Below are 27,087 nucleotides of genomic sequence, written 5' to 3' on the forward strand. Positions count from 1 at the left end.
AAAACTAAAATAAATAAATATGTAAAATTAGCCAGTGTGGTGGTACACATCTGTAGTCCCAGCTACTCAGGAGGCTAAGGCAGGAGAGTCACTTGAGCCAGGAAGTTTGAGGCTATAATGAGCTATGATTGTTTTACTACACTTCACACTCCAGCCTGGATATGACACTGCAAGACCCTGTCTCTTTAAAAAAAAAAAAAAAGAAAGAAAAAGAAAAAAAAAAAAGAGGCTGGGTTCAACGTCTCACACCTGTGAACAATTTGAGAGGCTAAGGTAGGAGGATCACTTGAGCTCAGAAGTTTGAGACCAACCGGGTTATGTGGTGAAACCCCATCTCTACAAAAAAATACAAAAATTTGGCTGGGTGTGGTGGCACACACCTGTAATCCCAGCTACTTGGGAGGCTGAGGCAGGAGAACTGCTTGAACTCAGGAGGTGGAGGCTGTAGTGAGCCGAGATTGCGCCACTGCACTCCAGCCTGGGTGATAGAGCAAGACTCCTGTATCGCCTCCTCCTGGACTTGTCCATTTTGGCTCCTCCAGACATTTCCCTCCCTGGTCATCAGCATGATCTTTTAACAGCATAAAATATGCTTCTATGTTAATCTATTTTATTTTTTTGTACATTTTCCTGTTTTTCTGGGCTCTGTGTTCTGGGGTCTCAAACAAACAAAATTAGCCAGGTGTGGTGGCATGCACCTGTAGTCCAGCTACTTGGGAGGCTGAGGTGGGAGGATCTCTTGAGTCCAGGAGGCAGAGGTTGCAGTAAGCCGAGATCCTGCCACTGCACTCCAGCCTGGGCAACAGAGCCAGACCCTGTCTCAAAAAAAAAAAAAAGAAAAGGAAAGTCAGTTGGTTGTGGACCAATATGTATGGCATTCTAGCAGTTACCAAATATCAATAACAAACTTAAATGTGCAATGACATTATTTTCTGTAATTCATCTTAGTGTCCATCCTCGATGCTCTATTCTGCAGAAGCAGCTGGAAACAAATTTTTTTTTTTTTTTGAGATGGAGTCTCACTCTGTCACCCAGGCTGGAGTGCAGTGACTCAATCTCGACTCACTGCAACCTCCACGTCTCAGATTCAAGCAATTCTCCTACCTTAGCCTCCCATGTAGCTGGGATTACAGGTGGGTGCCACCACACTGGCTAATTTTTGTATTTTTAGTAGAGACGGGGTTTCACCATGTTGGGCAGGCTGGTCTCGAACTCCTGACCTCAAGTGATCCACCTGCCTCAGCCTCCCAAAGTGCTAGGATTACAGACGTGACCATCACAGCTGGCCTGGAAACAAGTTTAACCTCAGTCCTCCTGAGACTGGGCCACAATTCCTGGATACTCAACAGGGCCAGATTTGTTTAGAGAGGAGGGAGCCTGCAGGGAGTTGTACAGCATCCAGCCCTCAAGCAGCAATGACAAGACATCCATCATCCTGTGTCAACAGCCCCTCCAGTTCTGCAGGCTGCACTGTGTCTGCTCTGAACCCGGGAAACAGAGGAATATTTTGTAAGCTGCTTATGGTCCTGCCGGCCTGGCAGGCTCATGAGCCATTCTTCTCTGGGGACCCTGCCAAGAAGCAGGTGGCAGACCTTCCTTCCATTCTTGGCCAAGATACTGTCTCTGCTGAGGCATTCCCTTCCCTTAAGGGCTTCAGCTTTTGAAACACATAAACCAGCTTTTCCACTCTTAGGTCCAGCCGTATGCATCCCCCGGGGCAATGAGCCCAGAACCCAGAACACAGAAAAATAGGAAAATGTACAAAAGAAGAAAATAGATTAACATAGAAGCATATTTTATGTTGTTAAAAGATCATGCTGATGACCAGCGAGGGAAATGTCTGGAGAGGCCAAAAGGGACAAGTCCAGGAGGAGGCGCCTAGGCAGAGGAGAGATACGGCCCTACAGATGGAGGGCGCTGGATAGAAATCAGAGCTTGGCCGGGCCCGGTGGCTCAGGACTGTAATCCCAGCACTTCAGGAGGCTGAGGCCGGAGGCTCACTTGAGCCCAGGAGTTTGAGACCAGCCTAGGATACATGGCGAAACCCCATCTCTACCAAAAATACAAAAATTAGCTGGGCAAGGTGGCACATGCCTCTGGTCCCAGCTACTGGGGAGACTGTGGTGGAAGGATCACCTGAGCCCAGGAAGTTGAGGTTGCAGTGGCTAATACTGCACCACTGCACTCCAGCCTCGGCAACAGAGTGAGACCCTGTCTCAAAAAGTAATAATAAAATTAAAATTAAATTAAAAATTAGGCCAGGCGTGGTGGCTCACACCTGTAATCCCAGCACTTTGGGAAGCGGAGGCAGGCAGATTACCTGAGGTCAGGAGTTCGAGACCAGCCTGGCCAACATGGTGAAAACCCAGCTCTACTAAAAATACTAAAATTAGGTGGGTGTGGTGGCACACACCTGTAATCCCAGTTACTTGGGAGGCGAGACACGAGATAATCATTTGAACGCGGGAGGCAGAGGTTGCAGTGAGCCAAGATTTCACCACTGTACTCCAGCCTGGACAACAGAGTGAGACTCTGTCTCTAAATAAATAAATAAATAAATAAAATTTAAAAAGCAATCAGAGCTATTTAAGGGATAAAAATAAACAGAACCAGTGGGGCACGGTGGCTCATGCCTGTAATCCCAGCACTTTGGGAGGCCAAGGCGGGCGGATCACGAGGTCAAGAGATGGAGACCATCCTAGCCAACATGGTGAACCCTCATCTCTACTAAAAATACAAAAATATTAGCTGGGTGTAGTGGCGCATGCCTGTGGTCCCAGTTACTCAGGAGGCTGAAGCAAGAGAATCACTTGAACCTGAGAGGCAGAGATTGCAGTGAGCTGAGATTGCACCACTGCATTCCAGCCTGGGCAACAGAGCGAGACTCCGTCTCAAAAAAATACAGACACCAGGGCCAGGCGCGGCGGCTTACTCCTGTAATACCAGCACTTTGGAAGGCCAAGGCAGGTGGATCATGAGGTCAGGAGTTCGAGACCAGGCTGGCCAACGTAGTGAAACCCCGTCTCTACTAAAAATACAAAAATTAGCCGGGCATGGTGGCACATGCCTGTAGTCCCAGCTACTCAGGAGGCTGAGGCAGGAGAATCGCTTGAACCCAGGAGGCAGAAGTTGCAGTGAGCTGAGATCGTGCCATTGCACTCCAGCTTGGGTGACAGAGTGAGACTTCATCTCAAAATAAATAAATAAAGGCCGGGCGCAGTGGCGTCGCGCCTGTAATCCCAGCACTTCGGGAGGCCAAGGTGGGCAGATCACGAGGTCAGGAAATCGAAACTATCCTGACTAACACGGTGAAACCACATCTCTACTAAAAATACAAAAAAATTAGCCAGGCGTGGTGGTGAGTGCCTGTAGTCCCAGCTACTCAGGAGGTTGAAGCAGGAGAATGGCGTGAACCCAGGAGGCGGAGCTTGCAGTGAGCCGAGATCGTGCCACTGCACTCCAGCCTGGGGGACAGAGAGAGACTCTGTCTCATAAAATAATAATAAAAATAAATAAATAAATAAATAAATAAATTTAAAAAAATAAAGACACCAAAATGCAGACAGAGGAGACTGAGCTGTGTCCTGCAGGCAAGTGGGGTAGAGGTTGCTGGGTGTCAAAATACACAGACTCTCTCACCATCCTCCATTCATTCCAAAAAGAAGGTGTCCTCACCCTGCCACTTTAAGAATCACACCTGTAATCCCAGCACTTAGGGAGGCCGAGGCAGGAGGATCATTTGAGCCCAGGAGTTTGAGACCAGCCTGGGCAACAATAGCCAGACCCCGTCTCAATAAAAAAGAAAGAATCTGTACATGTGATGAGACTGTTCCTGGGAGACACTGGGTCTTCCACAGAATCAGGAGGCAAAAAAAAATAGTTGACAACCAGTGGGGCACAGTGGCTCATGCCTGTAATCCCAGCACTTTGGGAGGACGAGGCGGGTGGATCACCTGAGGTCAGGAGTTTGAGACTAGCCTGGCCAACACGGTGAAACCCCGTCTCTACTAAAAGTACAAAAACAGCCGGGCGTGGTGGTGTGTGCCGGTAATCCCAGCCACTCTGAAGGCTAAGGCAGGAGAATTGCTTGAACCTGGGAGGTGGAGGTTGCAGTGAGCCAAGATCGCGCCACTGCACTCCAGCCTGGGCGACAGAGCGAGACTCCATCTCAAAAAAAAAAAGAAAAATTGACAACTGTTACTGTCAGCAGGGCCTGTTGGAGGTTAGGGAGCAGAGGGAGGAGTGACTGGAAGCAGGAGAATCTGTGGGGCTGGTGGGAATCTGTGGACAATCTGTGGGAAGGCTTTGTGGGCAGCAGGTGCGGGTGAAGCAGAGAAATGGCAGAGAGAGCTCGTGGAGATGTTCTGGATACCAGAGCCCTGGCCTGATCCTGTACCGTCCCCACCTTCTCTGGATGACTGGGGCCAACCTAACCTGTTCCGAAGAAAATAAATACTCGGACATAATCCTTTGTTGTGAGATTGATTAATTTGTTGTTTTGTTCACGGCTGCGTCTAGGAAGGTGCTTGGCTCGCAGTGAGAGGCTCTAATGGATCTGGGCTTGTTGAAGCAAGGCAGGAAGGAGCCAGTGTTCTCAAAGTGTTGGGTGAGTCGTAGGGGAGGCGCAGCCGGCAGCAGACCTGCAGGGATTACCATTCCCACGTGGGAAAGGTTGCTGTGCGGATTAAACAAAATAATGTATATGAAAACCCCGGCTGCTTAATACATCAACTCAGGTTCAAAATCTGGGAGGAGAGAAGCTGGGCTGATGTGGGGGTCGAGATGGGAGGAGGTTTCGAGCGGAGTCACATAGGGGCCCCCTAGGGACGGCCCCACGGGAAAGCTCCAGGGGTCTTCCGGGAAGCCCCGACTGGTGCCAGCACAGCTGACACTCCTGCCCCACCCGGCCGGCCAGCAGGAATTTGCCCCATGACCTCCCCTGGCACGCTGCTGTCACCATGGCGACCGGCCACAAAACAAGCAGCCCGATTGTCCCTGCTCAGCGGGGCAGGTGAAACCCTGGCCACGTGACCGATACTGGGCCAGGTGCGGTTAAGGGACACCCGCCACCTCCCCTCCTTAACCCATTCAATGCCACCGCGCCACCTAGGCGCAGTGTCCCGGCCGCCTCAGGCCGCACCCCTTCGGCCCTTGGTCCCCACAGCCTGAAGGGTGGTGACGAAATACACAGAGCACTGCGTTGGGAGTCAGTGAAGGAAAGAATCCGAGCCGTGCACTGGCTGAGTGACCTGGAGCTGGGTTACTTCGCTGTCCAAGCCTCTCTTTCCTCATCAGCAGAATAAGGACAGCACCCTCCCACTTCACAGGAAGCCTGGGAACACGGATGGGGCAGTGTACACTTGACCTCCAAAGAGCAATAGTCCATTTCACCTCCCACCTTCACCTCTGCATGTCAGGGGCTCCGGAAGTCCTCCCCTCTGGCCTCCCCTAGAAGGAAGCCTTCGCCAACCAACAGCACGCTTCCTGGCCTGTTCCTAACAAGCTGAGAGGGCTGGGCAGCCCCCAGGATGACACCACCCCCAGATCCCTTCCCAGGTAGTAACGACCCTTCCCCTGCCCTCACCACTTTCTCTGGAATGTTCAAGTGGAAACATCAAACCAACTGGTTTTGCTGCTTGCCTTCACCAGCCACCTGATCAGGGCTGGGGCCCAGGACTCTGAGTAAATATCTCAAGGCTGCTTCTGCCCCTAGATGTGGGGCTTTTGGGCCAGGCTGAGATTACCTGGTGGAGGGTGGGGTGTGTGGCAGGGATCAATTTGAAAGCACCTTTGAGGCCAGGCACAGTGGCTCATGCCTGTAATCCCAGCACTTTGGGAGGTCGAGGCAGGAGGATCACCTGAGGTCAGGAGTTCGAGACCAGCCTGCCCAACATGGTGAAACTCAGTCTCTATTAAAAATACAAAAATTAGCCAGGCATGGTGGCGCATACATGTAATCCCAGCTACCTGGGAGGCTGCAAAAGAGAATCGCTTGAACCCGGGAGGTAGAGGTTGCAGTGAGCTGAGATTGTCCCACTACGCTCCAGCATAGACAATAGACTCTGTCTCAAAACAAACAAACAAAAAAAAGCACCTTTGAAATACTATTGTGCTGAATCTTCAACTCCCATGCCCTTCACCCACCAACTCTAAAAAAACACCCTCCAAAGACCCCTCCCAGGCCTGGGACCAGCCCCCATCCAGGGCTCAGATGTCCTCATCACTCCCCTAATTACTATGCGGGAAACATGATCACACCACCTGGTGTGCTTAGAGTCCTCGGTGACCTCAGCCCTCCTCAGATTAGAACCAAACACCTCAGGGTCCCATTAAGCAGGAGATGGAGCTTTACAGAGTTAGAACACATCCTCAGCTTGGCCAGCATGGTGAAACCCTCTCTGCCAAAAACAGAAAAAAATCAGCCGGGTGTGGTGGTGCGCGCCTGTAGTCCCAGCTACTCAGGAGGCTGAGGCATGAGAACTGCTTGAACCCGGGAGGCGGAGGTTGCAGTGAGCCGCGTTCCAGCCTCGGTGACAAAGCCAGACCCTGTCTCAAAAAAAAAAAAAAAAAAAAAAAAAGTTAATGGCCAGGTGCAGTGGCTCACACCTGTAATCCCAGCATTTTGAGAGGCTGAGGTGGGCGGATCACCTGAGGTCAGGAGTTTGAACCTGCCTGACCAACGTGGAGAAACCCCGTCTCTACTAAAAATACAAAATTAGCCGGGCGTAGTGGCGCATGCCTGTAATCCTAGCTACTCGGGAGGCTGAGGCAGGAGAGTCGCTTGAACCCAGGAGGTGGAGGTTGTGGTGAGCCAAGATCGCACCACAGCACTCCAGCCTGGGCAACAAGAGCAAAACTCTGTCTCAAAATATAATAGTAATAATAATAAATTAATTAATTAATTTTTTTTAAAAAAAGAGTTAGGACTCATCCTGTAGGTCCTGGACTGCCCTAAGGAGGTAGGGGAGGGGCCAGTGTAAGCCTAGCTGGCCCAGGTGTCATATCCGGGAGGGCCACTAACCCAGCCACCCGCAGGACTTTCACATAAGCATTTACCAGCACCCTGAAGCTCTCGAGGACTATTACCACTTTGCACCAGATGAACAAGACATAGCTCCCGCTGTGGACACACACAGGGAGGGCCGCCTCTATAATACTACACAGTAGCCTCTGAGAAATGCTTCGAGAACATTCAATCAAAGAGATTAGTTTTAACTCAGAAAGTCTGGGAAGGCTTGAGGAGGAGGCAGCAGTTATACAATGCCTTAAAAGGCCTATAGCTGAGGTCAGGCATGGTGGAGCACACCTGTAGTTCCAGCTACTCAGGTGGCTGACCAGCCTGAAACTGTCCCGTTGCTATGCCTAGAACATAGTAAGACCCTATCTCTACAAAACAGAAAAAAATTAGCCAGACATGGTGGTGCACATCTGTGGTCCCAGCTACTCGGGAGGCTGAGGCAGGAAGATTGCTTGGGCCGGGGAGGAAGAGGTTGCAGTGAGCCATGATTGTGCCACTGCACTCCAGTCTGGGTGACGCAGTGAAACCCTGTCTCAGAAAAAATAAAATAAAAGCCATATACCTCAGATGGGAGGGTCGCTTGAGGCCAGGAGCTGGAGACCAGCTTGAGCAAGGTAGCAAGACCCCACTTCTATTTTTTAAAAAAAATGTTTTTTGAGATGGAGTCTCCCTCTGTCACTGAGGCTGGAATGCAGTGGCAAGATCTCGGCTCACTGCAATCTCCATCTCCCAAGTTCACACGATTCTCCTGCCTCAGCCTCCCCAGTAGCTGGGATTACAGGGCAGTGCCACCACCCACGGCAATTTTTTTTTTTGAAACGGAGTCTGTCTCCATCCGGGAGGCTGGTGTGCAGTGGCGTGATTTCCACCCACTGCAACCTCCGCCTCCTGAGTTCAAGCGATTCTCCTTCCTTAGCCTCCCGAGTAGCTGGGATTACAGGCATTCGCCACCACGCCCAGCTAATTTTTGTATTTTTAGTAAAGACGGGGTTTCACCATGTTGGCCAGGGTGGTCTCGAACTCCTGGCCTCAGGTGATCTGTCCGCCTCAGCCTCCCAAAGTGCCGAGATTACAGGCGTGAGCCACCACGCCCGGCCTGAAAAAAAAAACTGTAACCATGATTCTGTTAAAAAAAAAAAAAAAAAGAAAGAAAAAAATGTTAAAATTAGTCTGCGCCTGTAGTCCCAGATTCTCGGGAGGCAAAGGCGGGAGGATCGCTGGAGCCCAGGAGGTCGAGGCTGCAGTGAGCTACGGTCGCGTCACTGCACTCTGGCCTCGGCGAGGGTAAGACCCCCCACCAAAAAAAAGTATAGGAGTCAGGCAACTGGCTATCTGGAAGACAGCACCCCAGCACGAGGAGGCGGGGTGTGGAGAAGACCTTGAAAGGCAGGGTGCCTGATAGGGGAGTATGACAATGTGGAGTTTGGGAGGGAAAGCAGGTGGGATCAGACTGGGGGAGGCTTCCCCAAATGTAAAAGGGACGAAGGGGCTTGGGGAAGAGCTCTAGAGTGCCCCCGAGCTCCTTCTAGATCAACGACTCCAGGATGGGTGGGTGCCCGTGCTCCGCCCAACCTGCCCGGGCCCCGGCAGTGGAGCACGGCGCCACCACACTGGCGCTCCGCCGCCCAGAGCCACCCTGCCGCCGCTCGCCCCCGCCGGCGGCACAGAAACGATGGCAGCCACCCAGGTCAGTGAGCGATGGCAGGTGCGGGGCGGGAACCGAGCCCTAAGCTGCAACCAGAACCGAGCACGCACAGAGCGGCGCAGACCCAATTCCCAGATTCTACGCACAGCGGCGTTTCGCGAGGAGAGGGGCAAGCACCTCGGGTTGCCCAGCCTAGGGCGAGGCCAGGTGCGGCGGCCAGGGCGACCGGCGCAAGGCCTGCGGGGATTACGTAATGGCGTAAGGGGCGGGGATGGAGGCGGGGCCGGACTGTTCTCGGCGATACGTAAGGAAACGGGACCGAGGGCGGAGAATCAGGCGATGGGGGCGGGGAGAGGGCGGGGCTCAAGCCGGAACTGGACAGGGCTGAAGACGGAAATGGGCGGGGCTCCAAGCGAGGGCGGGAAAAGTAGCGCTGGCAGGACGTACCTTGTGAGATGCGAGCCGGACAACAGCTTGCAAGCATGCTCCGCTGGACCCGAGCCTGGAGGCTCCCGCGTGAGGGACTCGGCCCCCACGGCCCTAGCTTCGCGAGGGTGCCTGTCGCACCCAGCAGCAGCAGCGGCGGCCGAGGGGGCGCCGAGCCGAGGTCAGTGAAGGGCACCGGGCGGGAGGCCATCCTCTGTCCTCCTTTGCCTGCCGGGCCCCAACGGCCCCATCTCCTCCCCTTGGGCCCGTCACCTCCTAGGCCTCTCCCCAAAAGCCCTTTCCCCCTACCCCTTTCCCCGTCTCCTTCGGCTCAGACCCTGACCCCGATCCTTCCCCTGCCAGGCCGCTTCCGCTTTCCTACAGGCTTCTGGACGGGGAGGCAGCCCTCCCGGCCGTCGTCTTTTTGCACGGGCTCTTCGGCAGCAAAACTAATTTCAACTCCATCGCCAAGATCTTGGCCCAGCAGACAGGCCGTAGGGTGAGCTTCCGAGTGGGCGGGGCTCCTTTGGGGCTGGGCGGGAGTGAGCGGGGCCTGGGAAGGGGCAGGGCAGGGGGTCCCGCTTCTCACTCTTACTTCCAGATCCCTCACTCTGAGTATGGACCCTGAACGGCAACCCCATTTATTCCCTCACGTTGCCATCTTCATTAATTCATGTTGTAGATCTCCATCGGTGCTGGCCGATGCCTAGGCGCCTGCACCCTTTCCATGAAGGGGGCTGCTTGTTCACTAGGGATGACCGGAAGCTCACCACCTCTTATGGCAGCCCATTCTTCTGTGCTCCTACTGTTGGAAAGTCCTGGAGTCTCGTTCCTGGCATTCTCCGAGATTGCCACCCAGCCAGGCCAGCCCTTCAGAGACATGGTCACAACCCTGGGGCCTGCTCTCCTCCGGCAGAGTGGCCCCAGGTTCTTCATCTGGGCCTCCTAGGTCTGGAAACTGGGCCCTTCCCCTCCGCAGGGTGTATCCCCAGGCTCTCCACACCTTTGACCTGCTGTCCCTACAAGCCTTTGGCTGTCTACCCCCAGAATGGGGATATCAACGCAGCCCCGTCTCACCCCACTCCCCAGGTGCTGACGGTGGATGCCCGTAACCACGGTGACAGCCCCCACAGCCCAGACATGAGCTACGAGATCATGAGCCAGGACCTGCAGGACCTTCTGCCCCAGCTGGGCCTGGTGCCCTGCGTCGTCGTTGGCCACAGCATGGGAGGGAAGACAGCCATGCTGCTGGCACTACAGAGGGTGAGCCGCCCATATCTGGGGCCTCCTCCCATTCGTTGTATACCCTGAGTGCCCCGCAGGCAACCTGGGACTCAAACGATCCTTGGATGACCAAGTTCAGGCTCCAGGAGCCATGCCTGGGACTCCCTATGTCTGCCTAAGACTGGTCCCAGTTTGGTTCTCTCCCACAGCCAGAGCTGGTGGAACGTCTCATTGCTGTAGATATCAGCCCAGTGGAAAGCACAGGTGTCTCCCACTTTGCAACCTACGTGGCAGCCATGAGGGCCATCAGCATCCCAGATGAGCTGCCCCGCTCCCGTGCCCGAAAACTGGCGGATGAACAGCTCAGTTCTGTCGTCCAGGTGATACACCCAAGGCCCCCCGGATGGTATTGTAGACCAGGACCTGTCAAGGGAAGAGTGGCACCCCCAGACCGCACAATGAACTCCCCCCAACTGCTGTACCCCCATAGGACATGGCCGTGCGGCAGCACCTGCTCACCAACCTGGTAGAGGTAGACGGGCGCTTCGTGTGGAGGGTGAACTTGGATGCCCTGGCCCAGCACCTAGACAAGCTCTTGGCTTTCCCACAGAGGCAGGAGTCCTACCTCGGACCAACACTCTTTCTCCGTGGTAGAAACTCCCAATTCGTGCAGTAAGCCAGCCTGAGTAGTAGGAGGAGCATGCTTTACTCGCCCAGGCCCCGGCCTGGGGACCCTACCAGGGGAGGCCTTGGGTGTGGAAGGGGGGTGGCTGAGAGGCCGGAAATACCACCTGGCATATGGGCTGACACAGCTCTCTCCATTTCTCCCCATTCTGCTTCCGCATGTCTCTTTCATTCCTCCTCATCCCACTTTCACCCCTTTTTGATGGCCGTCGCTGCGATGCACAGTCCCAGCCACCACCCTGAGATTATGCGGCTCTTCCCTCGGGCCCAGATACAGACGGTGCCGAACGCTGGCCACTGGATCCACGCTGACTGCCCACAAGACTTCATAGCTGCCATCCGAGGCTTCCTGGTCTAAGAGTTGCTGGCAAGAAGGTGGCCGGGCGTGGTGGCTCATGCCTGTAATTCCAGCACTTTGGGAGGCTGAGGTGGGAGGATCACTTGAGGCCAGGAGTTCGAGACCAGCCTGGCCAACATGGTGAAACCCCGCCTCTACTAAAAATACAAAAATTAGCCTGGCGTGGTGGTGCACACCTGTAATCCCAGCTACTCAGGAGGCTGAGGCAGGGGAATCACTTGAACCCGGGAGGCAGAGGTTGCAATGAGCCGAGATCACACCACTACACTCCAGCCTAGGCAACAGAGCGAGACTCTCTCAAAAAAACCAAAACAAAACAAAGAGGAGGCACAAAACCCTAGGCTTCAAGTCCCTGCAGCCTGCTCCACATTTGGGCACAGAAGGACTCAGATGGGCACTGAGTGGGCACGAAGTTTTACAGGGGTGGTCAGACCTCAGGCTTTAATGAATAAAGACACTACTCCCAAAGTCCTGGGCTGAGGTCTGTGTCACCACCAACGTCCCCAACCCAGGGAGAATCTGGACCCGGGGGTCCTGGCAGCTCCAGGGTCCACATGGGCTCCCTGAATACCCTTGGCCTCTCTCTGCAGCTGATTCTGGACCTGCTGCCACACCAGCTGCTGCACGTCCTCCTGTGGACAGGAGAGAAGATTCAAGGCTGAGCCTGTGCCCTCTTTCCCCACACCTCCCACGCCCTGGCAGCATTCCCCCTACCTCCCAGGCCTCCAGCTCCCGCCTCAGCCTCAGTTTCTCCTCCAGGACCTCCAGCAGCTGGGCCTCCACGGCGTGTAGCCTGGCTTTGCACCTCTGCAGCTCCGCCTCCACTGCCTGCTTCCTGTGGGTGGCAGAGAGAGTAGCTGAGGCTCGGACCCTGTGGGTCTGGTTATGAGGTCCTGGGGGTAGACGAATGTGGCCACAGCCCCCGCCTCAGTGAAGGGCAGCTGGTTGTGTGGCTTTCCTTCCAGAATGCCTGACTAGCTCCCCGCTCCTCCATTAGCAGGACAAGGCCCTGCAGGGGAGCTCCCAACTCCCCTCCCAGCCCCCAAAAGCAGCTTCCCCTTACTTGGCAATGGCTTCATCCCGTTCCTGGACCAGGACTTGGTCCAGGGAGGGTTCTGTCCGGGTGTCCCCCAGTGCTCCAGCCGCCTGGTACTCTGGGCTGTGTCACAGGGTGACAGAGGAGGAGGCAGCGACCAAGGCTTGTCTGGAAGAGGTGTCTCACTCTGGCCCTCCTGCCTTGGCCTCGGCTTTGATGTTGCTGTCAGGTGGGGAGGCGGCTGAGGTGCTCTGTACCTGCCCCTGCTGCTGCCCCAGTCTCGTGGACCTATGGAAAGGAAGAGGAAGTGGCTGGTGTGGCCACTGCCTGGCCTCAATGCAAGCAGCGTGGGCAGGGTATTTGGACCCCCAGGGAGCAAAGAATTTTCACCCAGTCATCAGGGAAGGACGAGGCAGCTGTGTTCAGAAGAACACTTACCCTCAAGGGCCGGGACTCAGGGTGGCCTGGTGACTGGGACTCTTGGCAGCTGGGTGGAGCAAGCGGAAGACATGGCCCTTTGCCCTCCCTTCCCAGCAAGGCGCTCCCTGGCAGGCCCCACCCCTGTCAGGCCAAGGAGGAAGGCCTGCTGCACCCTAGAAACCTCCGGCCAGGCCCAGAGCACACTCAGCCCCCTTCCTCTCTTCACCGCAAGAGGGTGCTCTACCCACGTCTTGTGAAAGGAAGGGCGGAGCTGGGCACAGTGGCTCATGCCTGTCATCCCAGCACTCAGGGAGGCCGAGGCAGGAGGATCTATTGAGCCCACTTCAAGGCCGCAGTGAGCCATAGGATCACACCACTGCACTCCAGCCTAGGTAACAGAGCAAGACCTTGTCTCAAAAAGAGAGGGAGAGATAAGGAGAGTAGGGAAGAAGGCATATGTTTCCAATGCTGAGAGACATAAGGTACCCCAGCCCCCATCCTGAAGGGTTAGCTTGGTACCTTGAACGGCATCATCCACACATAAAAATATAACCTTACTTCCACAGAAAGAAGGAAAAAGTGTATCCCTGGCAAATTCCTCCTCACATTTTATTTATTATTATTATTATATATATATATTTTTTGAGACAGAGTCTTGCTCTGTCACCCAGGCTGGAGTGCAGTGGTGCCATCTCAGCTCACTGCAAGCTCCACTTCCCAGGTTCACACCATTCTCCTGCCTCAGCCTCCCAAGTAGCCGGGACTACAGGCGCCCACCACCATGCCCGGCTAATTTTTTGTACTTTAGTAGAGACGGGGTTTCACCATGTTAGCCAGGATGGTCTCGGTCTCCTGACCTAGTGATCCGCCTGCCTTGGCCTCCCAAAGTGCTGGGATTACAAGCGTGAGCCACCGCGCCTGGCCATTTTTTATTTTTTTTTATTTATGTATTTTTTTGAGACGGAGTCTCACTCTCTTGCCAGGCTGGAGTGCAGTGGCTGCAGTGGTGCAGTCTTGGCTCACTGCAACCTCTGCTCCCGGGTTCAAGCGATTCCCCTGCCTCAGCCTCCCGAGTAGCCAGTGGCATGAGCCGGTGGCGTGAGCCACAGCACCCAACTCAACTTTTTTTTTTTTTTAAATGGAGTCTCACTTTGTTGCCCAGGCTGGAGTGCAGTGGCACAATCACGGCTAACTGCAAGCTCTGCCTCCCGGGTTAACGCCATTCTCCTGCCTCAGCCTCCCAAGTAGCTGGGACTACAGGCACCCGCCACCACGCCCAGCTAATTTTTTGTATTTTTAGTAGAGACGGGGTTTCACCGTGTTAGCCAGGATGGTCTCGATCTCCTGACCTTGTGATCCGCCCACCTTGGCCTCCCAAAGTGCTGGGATTACAGGCGTGAGCCAGTGCGCCCGGCGACATTTTTTTTTTTTTTTTTTTTTTGAGATGGACTCTCGCTCTGTCACCCAGGCTGGAGTGCAGTGGTGAGATCTCAGCTCCTTGCAACCTCCACCTCCTAGTTCAAATGATTCTTCTGCCTCAGCCTCCCAAGTAGCTGGGACTACAGGTGCCTGCCACCACACCCAGGTAATTTTGGTATTTTTTTTTAGTAGAGATGGGGTTTCGCCATGTTGGCCAGGCTGGTCTCAAACTCCTGACCTCAAGTGATCTGCCTGCCTCGAACTCCCAAAGTGCCAGGATTAGAAGTGTGACCCACATGCCCAGCCCACATTTTTTGTTCTTAGACTCAATGTGTTGCCCAGGCTGGAGTGCAGTGGCACAGTCATAGCTCACTGCAGCCTCAAACTCCTGGGCTCAACAGATCCTCCCTCCTCAGTCTTCCGAGTAGCTGGTACTACAGGCATTCACCACCATGCCCAGCAAATGTTTTTAAAATGTTTTGTAGACATGGGGTCTCTCTGTGGTGCCCAGGCTGGTCTTGAACTCCTGACTTCCAGTGTCAGCCTCCCAATGCACCCCGCCCTCCTAACATCTTCAATACTACCTCTAATATTCCCAGCATTCTGATCCAAGAGCATGGGTAGGTCTGCTGTGCCCCCAGGGGTCTCACTACCCCCCACCTCCCTTGAGGTGACCACCACTTCCACAAGTACCCGGAGTATACCAGCAACATATTAATAAATGTGTAAAAAGAAGCCTCCATTTCAGCAAAGGCCTTGTCAGCAAAGTTGCATATTAGGGATTAGGTCTTCAACCCAGCTCCACACAGTAAATGTCACCGGGTGCGGTGTCTGTAGTCCCAGCTACTTCGGAGGCTGAGGCAGGAGGATCACTGGAGCCCAGGAGTTCCAGGTTGTAGTGCAGTATGCCTGTAGTGCAGGTAGCTGTACTTGCACTAAGTTCACCACCAATTTGGTGACCTCCCAGGAGCAGGGGACCACCAAGTTGCCTAAAGAGAGGTGCACCAGCCCAGCTCAGAAACAGAGGGGTCAAAACTCCTTTGCTGATCAGTAGTGGGATCTTGCCTGTGAATAGCCACTGCACTTCGGCCTGGGCAACATAGCGAGACCCTATCTCTAAAATACATAAATAGGCAAGGCACAGTGATGCACTCTTGTAATCCCAGCACTTTTTGGGAGGCCGAGGTGGGTAATCATGAGGTCAGGAGTTTCAGACCAGCCTGGCCAATATAGTGAAACCTGTCTCTACTAAAAATACAAAAAAATTAGCCAGGCATGGTGGTGGGTGCCTGCAATCCCAGCCACTGAGGAAGCTGAGGCAGAAGAATCGCTTGAACCCGGGAGATGGAGGTTGCAGTGAGCTGAGATCATGCCACTGCACTCCAGCCTAGGCGGCAGTGCAAGACTCTGTCTCAAAACAACAACAACAAAAACAAATTTAAAACTGCTCTCCAATGTCCAAAAAATTTAACCTTTAAGGTGGAAAAAAAAAAAAAAAAAAACTGGCCGGGCGCTGTGGCTCACACCTGTAATCCCAGCACTTTGGGAGGCCACAGTGGGCAGATCATGAGGTCAGGAGTTCAAGACCATGGCCAACATAGTGAAACCCTGTCTCTACTAAAAATACAAAAATTAGCTGGGCGTGATGGTGTGGGTCTGTAATCCCAGCTACACAGTAGGCTGAGGCAGGAGAATCGCTTGAACCCAGGACCCAGGAGGCGGAGGTTGCAGTGAGCTGAGATTGCACCACTGCACTCCAGCCTGGGTGACAGAGCGAGACTCCACCTCAAAGAAAAAAAACAAAAACTGGTAAGTTGTGAAACCCTGTACCTAGTTGTGACGTCTCTATTCTCCCTCAATCTAGAACAATTTGCAGCCTTTGCGTTTCATGACCTTGATATTTTCAGAGATTACAGGGAAGTTATTTTGTAGACTGTCGTTCCATTTCGATTTGTCCACTCCTTCCTGACGATGAGACCACCGTGACACATTTTGGACAGAAATACCACAAAAATGATGCTTTGTTCTCACTGTAGCCAAATGTCCGTTGGAGCCATGAATGGTAGTACCAATGTCCATCACTTCATTAAGATGCTTTTTTTGGCCGGGCGCGGTGGTTCACGCCTATAATCCCAACACCATGGGAGGCCAAGGCAGGCAGATCATGAGGTCAGGAGTTCGAGACCAGCCTGGCCAACATAGTGAAACCCCGTCTCTACTAAAAATACAAAGAATTGGCCTGGCGTGGTGGCTCACACCTGTAATCCCAGCACTTTGGGAGGCCGAGACGTGCAGATCACTTGAGGTCAAGAGTCCGAGACCAGCCTGGCCAACACAGTAAAACCCCATCTCTACTACAAATTTAAAAGTAGCTGGGCATGGTGGCGCGTGCCTCTAATCCCAGCTACTCGGGTACCTGAGGCAAGAAAATCGCTTGAACCTGGGAGGCGGAGGTTGCAGTGAGCAGAGATCGCGCCACCACTGCACTCCAGCCTGGGCAAGAGAGTGAGACTGTCTCAAAAAAAAAAAAGATAAATACAAAAAATTAGTCGGGCATGGTGGCGAGTGCCTGTAATCCCAGCTACTCAGGAGGCCGAGGCAGCAGAATCACTTGAACCCAGGAGGCAGAGGTTGCAGTGAGCTGAGGTTGCACCACTGCACTCCAGCCTGGACTACAGAGAGAGACTCTAGCTCAAAAAACAAAAAACAAAAACAAAAACAAAAACAAAAAAAAGGAAGACCAAACCATGCTTTTTTTTTTTTCTTTTTTGAGACAGGGTCTCATTCTGTCACCCAGGCTGGAGTGAAGTGGCACAATCATAGCTCATGGCAGCCTCAACCTCCCAGGCTAAAGCGATCCTCCCTCCTCAGTATCCCAAGTAGCTGGGACTACAGTCATGAGCCACCATGACCGGCTTTTTCCTGTCATTTATTTTGATGCTCAAATTGTCCCAGATTTGATCAGTGGATGCCCCTTGCTGACCTCTTGTCATTTTGACAAGCCCCGTCATTCTTTAATCACTTCCTTTCTTTCTGGCTCAACAAGATATTTCAGGCTCATCTTGTTTCTCCCTGTCCCGGCCCTGAATTCTCCATTTCTTCAAGAATACTTGGTTTCTTTGTAAGGAGGAATAGTATTTAGAAACCAGGATTTCCATGGTAGGCACATTCAATGCAATTAGGGTCATTCTACGCCAGGGTCCACTCAGTGGACACACATTTATACACACACATAAACATACATATTTACATCTGTTTATTTTATCTGTCTACATAAACTAGGGGAAAATAGTTTATATTTACACCTTAAATTCCAGTCTAAAAGCACAAGTTTCATCCTTGCCGTTTTTTTTTTTTTTTTTTTTTTGAGACGATGTCTTGCTATTTTGCCCAGGCTGGGGTGCAATGGTGCAATCTCAGCTCACTGCAACCTCCGTCTCCTGGGTTCAAGCGATTCTCCTGCCTCAGCCTCCTGAGTAGCTGGGATTACAGGCATGCGCTACCACACCCAGCTAATTTTTGTATTTTTAGTAGAGATGGGGTTTCACCGTGTTGGTCAGGCTGGTCTCGAACTCCTGACCATATATATATATATATATATATATATATATATTTTTTTTTTTTTTTTTTTTTTTTTTTTGAGACAGAGTCTCACTCTGTTGCCCAGGCTGGAGTGCAGTGGCGCAATCTCGGCTCACTGCAAGCTCCGCCACCCGGGTTCACGCCATTCTCCTGCCTCAGCCTCCCCAAGTAGCTGGGACTACAGGAGCCCGCCACCATGCCCAGCTAATTTTTGTATTTTTAGTAGAGATGGGGTTTCACCTTGTTAGCCAGGATGGTCTCGACCTCCTGACCTCGTGATCTGCCCACCTTGGCCTCCCAAAGTGCTGGGATTACAGGCGCGAGCCACCGCGCCCGGCCTATATATACATTTTTTAAGACAGGGTCTCACTCCGTTTCCCAGGCTGGAGTGCAGTAGTGTAATCATGGCTCACTGCAGCCTCAATCTCCTGGACTCAAGCCATCCTCCCACCTCAGCCTCCTGAGTAGCTGGGACTACAGGCACTCGCCACCATACCAATTTTTTTTTTTTTTTTTGAGTTAGAATCTTACTCTGTCACCCAAGCCAGATCAGTGGCAAGATCTCAGCTCACTGCAACCTCCACCTCCAGGTTCAAGCGATTCTCGTGCCTCAGCCTTCTGAGTAGCTGGGATTACAGGCACGCACCACCACGCCCAGCTAATTTTTGTATTTTTAGTAGAGATGGGATTTTGCCATGTTGGCCAGGCTGGTCTGAACTCCCAGCCTCAGGTGATCTGTCCACCTCAGCCTCCAAAAGTGTTTTAAGATTACAGGCATGAGCCACCAAGCCTGACCTAATTTTTTTTTTTGTAGAGACAGGGTCTTGCTATATTGCCCAGGCTGGTCTCAAACTCCTGGGCTCAAGCGATCCTCCTGCCTTTGCCTCCCAAAGTGCTGGGATTACAGGTGAAAGCCACTGCGCCCAGGTCCCTTTCCTTTTTTTTTTTTTTTTTTTTTCAAGACAGGGTCTCGCTCTGTTGCCCAGGCAGGAGTGCAGTGGCACAATCTCGGCTCACTGAAACCTCTGCCTCCCAGGTTCAAGCGATTCTAACCCCTTAGCCTCCCAAGTAGCTGGGATTACAGGCAGGCACCACCATGCCCAGCTAATTTTTGTATCTTTAGTAGAGACAACGTTTCACCATGTTGTCCAGGTTGGTCACGAACTCCTGAGCTCAGGCGATTTGCTACCTTGGCCTCCCAAAGTGCTGGGATGACAGGCGTGCACCATGGCTCCCAGTCAGACTAGCACATCTTTCTAAGAGCTTTACAGTCATTCATTCAGCCCACAAATATTTACTGAGCACCTACTGTGTTCAAAGTATGTTTCCAAGTGGCAGACGTAAATCAAGACAGACGAAGTTCATTGAGCTCATGGAGCTCACATTCTTGTGAGGGGACATTGACCGTAAACAAATTAACAAGCGTATGAGATGGTAAGAAGTACTGTGGAGAAGAATTAAGCAGGGAGAGGAAATGAGGAGGGAACAGGCGATTGCTATTTTATTTTATTTTATTTTATTTTATTTTAGAGACGGAGTCTTACTCTGTTTCCCAGGCTGGTGTGCAGTGGTTCCGTCTCGGCTCACTGCAACCTCCACCTCCCGGGTTCAAGCGATTCTCCCGCCTCAGCCTCCGAAGTAACTGGGACTATAGGCGCCCGCCAGCATACCTGGCTAATTTTTTGTATTTTTGGTAGAGACACGGTTTCACCACGTTGGCCAGGCTGGTCTTGAACTCCTGACCCCAAGTGATCCACCCGCCTTGGCCTCCCAAAGTTCTGGGATTACAGGTGTGAGCCACTGCACCCAGCCCAATTGCTATTTTACATAATTCTCTGGTTACCCTAAGGAGATCACAAATATTCACCTACCATTTAGATGAAAAACAACCAACGTAATCACTCTCATGACTTGGAGTGATATTTTCAGTGACAGCATCATTAATGGGCTCAAAAAGTGCTGTGTCACACAAGTAGGAGTTAGCAAAACATAAAAAAATAGAAAAATTAAAAAGTGCTGTGTTTCCAAGCAAAAGCGAAGATGATGTGTTTGAGAAAACTAGGGAACTTTAAAGAGGCACTAGGGGATGACACCTAACAATGACAATGACCATGGGAGGCAGAAATGCGAATAAAGAGTTTGCACAAACTTTCACAAACCACAAGAGTGGAAAAGCAATGTTTCTAAATAAAACTATTCTTTAAAGTATAAGATTTTAGGCCAGGCGCAATGGCTCACGCCTGTAATCCCAGCACTTTGGTAGGCCGAGGTGGGCAGATCACTTGAGGTCAGGAGTTTGAGATCTGCCTGACCAACATGGTGAAACCCCGTCTCTACTAAAAATACAAAAAATTAGCCGGGCGCAGCAGTGCACGCCTGTAATCCCAGGTACTCTGGAGGCTGAGGTGAGATGGTCACTTGAACCCAGGAGGCGGAGGTTGCAGTGAGCCAAGATCGTGCCACTTCACTCCAGCCTGGGAGACAGAGGGAGACTCCATCTCAAAAAAAAGAAAGATTAAAATAACGCCGGGTGCAGTGGCTCATGCCTGTAATCCCAGCACTTTGGGAGGCCAAGGCGGGCAAATCACCTGAGGTCAGGAGTTCAAGAACAGCCTGACCAACGTGGAGAAACCCTGTCTCTACTAAAAAAAATACAAAATTAGCCTGGTGTGGTGGTGCATGCCTGTAATCCCAACTACTCAGGAGGCTGAGGCAGGAGAATCGCTTGAACCCAGGAGGCAGAGGTTGCAGTGAGCCGAGATTGTGCCATTGCACTCCAGCCTGGGTGACAAGAGCGAGACTCCATCTCAAAAAAAAAAAAAAAAAAAATTAAAATTAAATAAAATATGGGGTTTTTAAAGTCTAAATTTTAAATATTTAATGAAATATTATAAGTAGGGAGTTGATTATTCATCTGTATCTCTAAAAGTTTAAATTAGAATTTGGGACAAAATTTTTTTTAATCTCATTGAGAAAAAGAGGAAAGAAATTTACATTCAGGCATATAGTGAATTTCATCCCAAAGCACTATGCAAATGTCACACACTAAGTACCAGGACTCCTTCCCTGGCCGCCCACATCCTCCTTCTCTCCTGCTGCCCCAGGATGGCTGAGCCCAGGCCTGGGGTTGAGCCAGGAGACGGTTCCCAGCTAATGGTGAACTGGGATGGGGAGAGAGATCTACCAGGTGGGCTGCGGGGCTGGGCATGGTGATCAAAACACCAGGGATTGGCAAGGGTGGGCAATTTAAGCACTGCCACCCAAGCCTTATGACTTTGTATGCACCTCTAGGAGCCTCAATGTCCTCATCTGTGAAATGGAGCTAGTAGAGGGCCTCCCTAACAGAGTCACAGTAAGGGTTAAAGGAGGCAGGCAACTCACTCCATGGCCAGTGCTTTGTATAAAGCACAGGCCAGGGCACCAAACGCAGTAATCCCAACCCTTTGGGAGGCTGAGGCAGGAGGATGGCTTGAGCCCAGGAGTTCAAGACAAGCCTGGGCAACATAGCAAGACCCTGTAATTTTTTTTTTCTTTCTTTCTTTTTTTTGGACCCTGCAATTTTTTAAAATTAAATTACAAAAAGAAAAAAAAATGGACCAGGGCCAGGCTTCCCAGGAGAGGAGAAAAAGGGAATAAGCCTGCCAGACCCAAGAAAGCAACAACAAGAGAATTTCAACTACACACACACACACAGACACACAGACACACCCACAGACACACAGACACACACACAGATACACAGACGCACATACACACAGATACACAGACACAAACACAGATAGACACACAGACACACACACAGATACACAAACAGAACACACACACACAGGTACACACACACAGACATACACAGACACACACACACACATACACAGATAGACACACAGACATACACACACACAGATACACAGACACACACAGATACACAGACACACACACAGATACACAGACACACAGATACACACACACACACATACACACACAGCCATGCAGCCTGGGTCAGCCGCCCTTCCCATTCCCCAGCCCCCACAACCATGCTCCAGAAACAAGTCTGTTTCTGAATCCTACAAAAGCTTCCTCCTCCAGACCCCAGCAGCCCCTGGGCCTCCTCATCGTTGTCCTGTCACTGTCACTGCGCTTCTCCTACCAGCCCCAGAGGTTCTGGAGGACAGGTGGTGACTCTCTTGGTGCCAACCATCCACACAGTTACAAGGCAACGCAAGGCAATACCAGCCCTGCCCAGAAGGTGGTAGCAGCGCTCAACATCAGGGATGCAATGAGCCTGGGCTCACCCCAACCTTCCCAGCCTATGGGATGGAAACACCAAACTGTGCCCGGGAGCTCTGGGAGTTCCCAAATGCCCAGCCTTTGCCCTGTGCTTGCTTGCTTGCTTGCCTGTTTGCTTGCTTGTTTGTTTGTTTGTTTGTTTGTTTGTTTGTTTTGAGACGGAGGCTTGTTGTGTCTCCCAGGCTGGAGTGCAGTGTCACGATTTTGGCTCTGTGCAACATCCGCCTCCCAGTTCAAGCGATTCTCCTGCCTCAGCCTCCCAAGTAGCTGGGACTACAGGCATGTGCCACCGCAGCCGGCTAGTTTTTTGTATTTTTAATAGAGATGGGGTTTCACCATGTTGGCCAGGCTGATCTCGAACTCCTCACCTCAGGTGATCCGCCCACCTCAGCCTCCCAAAGTGCTGGGATTACAGGTGTAAGCCATCTCCCCAGCCTTTTTTTTTTTTTTTTTTTTTTTTTGAGACGGAGTCTCACTCTGTCATCAGGCTGAAGTGCAGTGGCAGGATCTTGGCTCACTGCAACCTCCGCCTCCCAGGTTCAAGTGATTCTCCTACCTCAGCCTCCCAAGTAGCTGGGATTACAGGCACACGCCACCATGCCTGGCTAATTTTTGTATTTTTAGTAGAGACAGAGTTTTGCCATGTTGCCGGTCTGGAACTCGAACTCCTGGCCTCAAGTGATCCGTCCAGTGGGGCCTCCCAAACTGCTGGGATTACAGGTGTGAGCCACTGTGCCCGGCCTGGCCTCACTTCCTTCGAGCGCATTCTCTTACCTCCTCTACTCCAGGCCTCCTCGCCTCCTTGCTGTTTGTCATTCACGCCAGGAAGTCTCCCTCCTCATGGTTGTTGCACTTGCTGTTCCCTTTGTCCAGAATGCTCTTCCCCAGATACCTACATGGCTCACTCCCTCACCTCCTTCAGAGATTTACTCAAATACCACCTTCTCAGCAAGGGCCTCCTTGACTAAATCATCTAGAATTGAAGCTGGGCGCAGCGGCGCTTGCCTGGAGTCTCAACTACTCAGGGGGCTGAGGCAGATGGATCACTTGAACCCAGGCATTCAAGACCAGCCTGGGAACATATCAAGACCCCGTCTCTGCAAAAAAATAACAAAAATTAGCCAGGTGTGGTAGTGTGCACCTGTAGTCCCAGCTACTTTGGAGGCTGAGGCAAGAGGATCACTTGAGTCCAAGAGTTCCAGGCTGCAGTGAGCCATGATCATGCCACTGCACTCCAGGCTGGGCAACATAGCAAGACCCTGTCTTTTAAAAAAAGAAGAAAAAGGCCAGGCGCAGTGGCTCATTCCAGCACTTTGGGAGGCCGAGGCGAGCAGATCACCTGAGGTTGGGAATTCGAGACCAGTCTGACCAACATGGAGAAATCCCATCTCTACTAAAAATACAAAATCAGCCAGGCATGGTGGCACATGCCTGTAATCCCAGCTACTAGGGAGGCTGAGGCAGGAGAATCGTTTGAACCCTGGAGGTGGAGGTTGCAGTGAGCTGAGATCGTGCCATTGCACTCCAGCCTGGGCAACAAGAGCAAAACTCCGTCTCAAAGAAAAAAAAAAAAGAAGAAGAAGAAGAAAAAAAAAAACTTGAACTGTACCAATAAAACTGGAATTCCTCACTCAAACCCAGTAAGTAGTTCCTACCCCGTCTTTCCTTGTAGCATATCATCACCATTATATATGTTATTTATTTGTGTGTTTGGCATCTTTACTAGACCACAGACTCCATGGGGGCAAGGGCTTGTCCATCTTGTTTTCTGCCATATTCCCAACGTCTAGAATAGCAGGCACATAGTAGATGCTCAATAAATACTTTTTTATTTGTATATATTTTTGGACAGGGTCTCACTCTGTTGCCTAGGCTGGAGTAGAGTGGCACAATCATGGCTCACTGAAGGCTCAAACTCCTGGGCTCAAGCAGTCCTCCCACCTCAGCCTCCTAAGTAGCTGGGAGTACAGGTGTGCACCACGATGCTCAGTTAATTTTTAGAAAAATATTTTTCTTTAGAGACAGGGTCTCCCTGTGTTGCCCAGGTTGATCTTGAACTTCTGGCGTCAAGCGATCCTCCTGCCTCGGCCTCCCGAAGTGCTGGGATTACTGGCGTGAGCCACCACCACACTCAGCCTAATAAATACTTTTTTTTTTTTTTTTTGAGATGGAGTCTCGCTCTTTCGCCCAGGCTGGAGTGCAGTGGCGCGATCTCCGCTCACTGCAAGCTCCACCTCCCGGGTTCACCCCATTCTCCTGCCTCAGCCTCTCAAGTATCTGGGACTACAGGCGCCCATGATCCGCCCGCCTCAGCCTCCCAAAGTGCTGGGATTACAGGCATGAGCCACCGTGCCCAGCCAATACTTTTTAAATAAAGGAATGAAGGCTGGGTATGGTAGCTCATGCCTGCAATCCCAGAACTTTGGGAGGCTGAGGTGGGTGGATCACCTGAGGTTAGGAGTTCGAGACTAGCCTGGCCAAAGTGGAGAAACCTCATCTCTACTAAAAACACAAAAAATTAGCCGGGTGTGGTGGCACATGCCTGTAATCCCAGCTATCTGGGAGGCTGAGGCAGGAGAATTGCTTGAACTCGGGAGGCGGAAGTTGCAGTGAGCCAAGATTGTGCCATTTTACTCCAGCCTGGGCGACAAGAGTGAAACTTGGTCTCTAAATAAATAAAGGAATGATAATGTGGCCCTCAATGGGCTTCCCTTGTCTGCACAATAGTTTAGCATCCAAGGCCTCACCCCTCCTTGGGCTCATCCCCCACCTATGTCCACCCATGCCCACCCGAGTGCCACAGCAGGCTCCTGAGGTGCTCCAGGTAGAGTGCTCCATTTTAAAGAGCTCCCCACCCCTACCCCTGCCCCAGCATCCTTCCTTTGTCCACTCTCTGCTGCAATCCCACTGCAACACCCTGTTCGAATGTCACCACCTCTGGGAAGCCATCCTGGTTCCCTCACCTACTAAAACCATGTCTGTCTCCCCCACTGCAGTGGGAACATCTTGAGTGCAGAACAGTGGCCCCAGAGCATGGTTTCCCACTTAATGTTTGATGAATGAATAAATGAATGAATGATTAAATGAGGAAAAGACTTAGCAGAAAAACAGAGTTTAAAGTGAAGGGCAAGGCCGGGTGCAGTGGCTCATGCCTGTAATCCCAGCACATCGGGAGGCGGGTAGATCGCTTGAGTCCAGGAGTTCGAGACCAGCCTGAGCAACATGACGAAACCCCATCTCTACCAAAATACAGAAATTAGCCAGGAGTGGTGGCTCATGCCTGTAGTCCCAGCTACTCAGGAGGCTGAGGAGGGAGGATCGCTTGAACCCGGGAGACAGAGGTTGCAGAGAGCTGAGATTTGCGCCACTGGACTCCAGCCTGGACAACAGAGTGAGACCCCATCTCAAAACAATAATAATAAAAGCTGGGTACAGTGGCTCACACCTGTAATCCCAGCACTTTGGGAGGCTGAGGTGGGTGGATCATTTGAGGTCAGGAGTTCAAGACCAGCCTGGCCAACATGGTGATGCCCCATCTCTACTACAAATACAAAAATTAGCCAGGCGTGGTGGCGGGTGCCTGTAATCCCAGCTGCTCAAGAAGCTGAGGCAGGAAAATCACTTGAACATGGGAGGTGGAGGTTGTAGTGGGCCTGGATTGCACCACTGCATTGCAGCCTGGGTGACAGAAAGAGACTCAGCCTCAAAAAAAAAAAAAAAAAAAAAGAAAGAAGAAAAAAAAAGTGAAAGGCACACATTCGTTTTTTTTTCTTTTTTTTAGAGATGGAGTCCAGGCTGGTCTTAAACTCCTGGCCTCAAGCAATCCTCCCTCCTTGGCCTCCCAAAGTGCTGGATTACAGGCACAAGCCACTGTGCCTGGCCACATTTATTTCTTTATTCATTTTTCATGCTACTATTTAATATGCGTCTCAATGAGTGATGCTTGGCATGACACCAAGGCTCTCAGAGGGCAGCAGCTGAGCCTCCCTTTCCTGCCCTCTCCCCACGGGGCCAGACACTGGGCTCTGGGGGCATACCGGTGACCCACCCCACTGACTCACCCTGCAGGCTAGACCAGGAGTCAGGCAGACTCCCCTGTCACTTGTCATCTCTGGGCAAGTTCCTGTAGCACTTACGTCCTTACTTTTCCTCTGTCAAGTGGGGCACCATCAATGCCCATTCTGCGGGGCATCCAAAGTTGAAGCCGGGACAACTGGAACGGGGTGTGGCTGTTCCCTCTGCCAGGCCACATCGGACCATCTTGGGCCAGATTTTCCAGGGAAGAAGGGAAAGCTGGAACAGTGTCCCTAGCTTGCCTGGCAGCCAGCTAACCTGTGCCCATAGTCTGGGAGAGGTGCCAGGCCCAGACACACTGGGCAGCAGGGGGCTGGATTGGCTCCAGAGCTCCAGTGCTTTGGCAGTCCTGGGGAAGGGAAGGGATGTGCTTGGCTTCAGGTCAAGAGGGTGTGGGCCACAGAAGCGACAGCTGGGGGTGGTGGAGGGCACAGCGGGCTTATGGGGGTGTGTGCGAGACCACTGTTGCAACAAGATGCTGGCAGGGACCTTCAAAAGAACATCTGCTGTTGACTGGCCTCCCCACTCCCACTCCTCCACAGGTTTTCCCATGAGTCCTAGAGGAAGCCAGGCCCCAGGCTTCTAGATAGAAAATAGAACCTACATTGGCCAAGCGTAATCCCAGTGCTTTGGAAGGCCAAGACAGGAGGACCGCTTGAGGCCAGGACTTCCAGACCAGCCTGGGCAACATGAGGAGACCCCGTCTCTACAAAAAGGAAAAAAGAGAAAATAGAACCTCAGGCCTAGAGCCAGAGCTCAGGATTGGGGACGCAGGGAAAGGAGAAGGAGAGGGGGGCTATAACTCAAATCTCTTTCCCAAAGATAGAGGAGTTCCTGGCTGGGTGCAGTGGCTCACACCTGTAATCCCAGCACTTTGGGAGGCTGAGGCGGGCAGATCACTTAAGGTCAGGGGT

General features: G+C 52.0%; 2 protein-coding genes and 1 long non-coding RNA gene across 4 annotated transcripts; 1 reads left to right on the forward strand and 2 right to left on the reverse strand.

Moving 5' to 3' along the window:
* Positions 1 to 593: 593 nt before the first annotated feature.
* LOC129060611 (uncharacterized) lies at positions 594 to 8,914 on the reverse strand. The gene is made up of 3 exons (XR_008527412.2): positions 8,810 to 8,914; positions 4,435 to 4,675; positions 594 to 815 (listed from the first exon to the last, which is right to left on the reverse strand). It is a non-coding gene; the product is annotated as an uncharacterized LOC129060611 (long non-coding RNA).
* A 114-nt stretch (positions 8,915 to 9,028) lies between these two features.
* Positions 9,029 to 11,823, forward strand: ABHD11 (abhydrolase domain containing 11). Of its 2 annotated transcripts, XM_024250439.3 has the most exons (6): positions 9,029 to 9,270; positions 9,453 to 9,588; positions 10,179 to 10,352; positions 10,523 to 10,693; positions 10,804 to 10,985; positions 11,223 to 11,823. In XM_024250439.3, exons 1-6 carry the CDS (start codon positions 9,119 to 9,121, stop codon positions 11,353 to 11,355), a joined length of 948 nt encoding a protein of 315 aa, XP_024106207.1. In that variant the 5' UTR covers positions 9,029 to 9,118; the 3' UTR covers positions 11,356 to 11,823. The 2 variants fall into 2 exon arrangements, with proteins under 2 accessions (XP_024106207.1, XP_054416386.1); XM_054560411.2 differs by lacking the exons at positions 10,523 to 10,693; positions 10,804 to 10,985 and having other exon boundaries at positions 9,052 to 9,270.
* Positions 11,769 to 26,359, reverse strand: LOC112134419 (uncharacterized). Its single transcript, XM_054560120.2, has 6 exons — positions 26,244 to 26,359; positions 12,830 to 12,878; positions 12,649 to 12,679; positions 12,419 to 12,514; positions 12,070 to 12,281; positions 11,769 to 11,987 (listed from the first exon to the last, which is right to left on the reverse strand). The coding sequence occupies exons 1-6, from the start codon at positions 26,357 to 26,359 to the stop codon at positions 11,844 to 11,846; spliced, it is 648 nt and encodes a 215-aa protein (XP_054416095.1). The 3' UTR covers positions 11,769 to 11,843.
* Positions 26,360 to 27,087: the final 728 nt, after the last annotated feature.

Source organism: Pongo abelii, chromosome 6 (assembly GCF_028885655.2).
Source record: "Pongo abelii isolate AG06213 chromosome 6, NHGRI_mPonAbe1-v2.0_pri, whole genome shotgun sequence".
In the NCBI taxonomy this organism is placed as follows: domain Eukaryota; kingdom Metazoa; phylum Chordata; class Mammalia; order Primates; family Hominidae; genus Pongo; species Pongo abelii.

Bases quoted from the DNA above. Each gene is read 5' to 3' on its own strand.
- ABHD11 (XM_024250439.3), top strand. From the start codon at position 9,119: ATGCGAGCCGGACAACAGCTTGCAAGCATGCTCCGCTGGACCCGAGCC. The intron at 9,589-10,178 runs GTGAGCTTCCGA...CCCACTCCCCAG, and splicing joins CCCAGCAGACAGGCCGTAGG to GTGCTGACGGTGGATGCCCG. The intron at 10,694-10,803 runs GTGATACACCCA...GTACCCCCATAG, and splicing joins AGCTCAGTTCTGTCGTCCAG to GACATGGCCGTGCGGCAGCA.
- LOC112134419 (XM_054560120.2), bottom strand. From the start codon at position 26,359: ATGGTCCGATGTGGCCTGGCAGAGGGAACAGCCACACCCCGTTCCAGT. The intron at 12,879-26,243 runs GTAAGGACGTAA...TGCTCCACCCAG, and splicing joins CCCCACTTGACAGAGGAAAA to CTGCCAAGAGTCCCAGTCAC. The intron at 12,515-12,648 runs GTACAGAGCACC...CCTGTGACACAG, and splicing joins TGGGGCAGCAGCAGGGGCAG to CCCAGAGTACCAGGCGGCTG.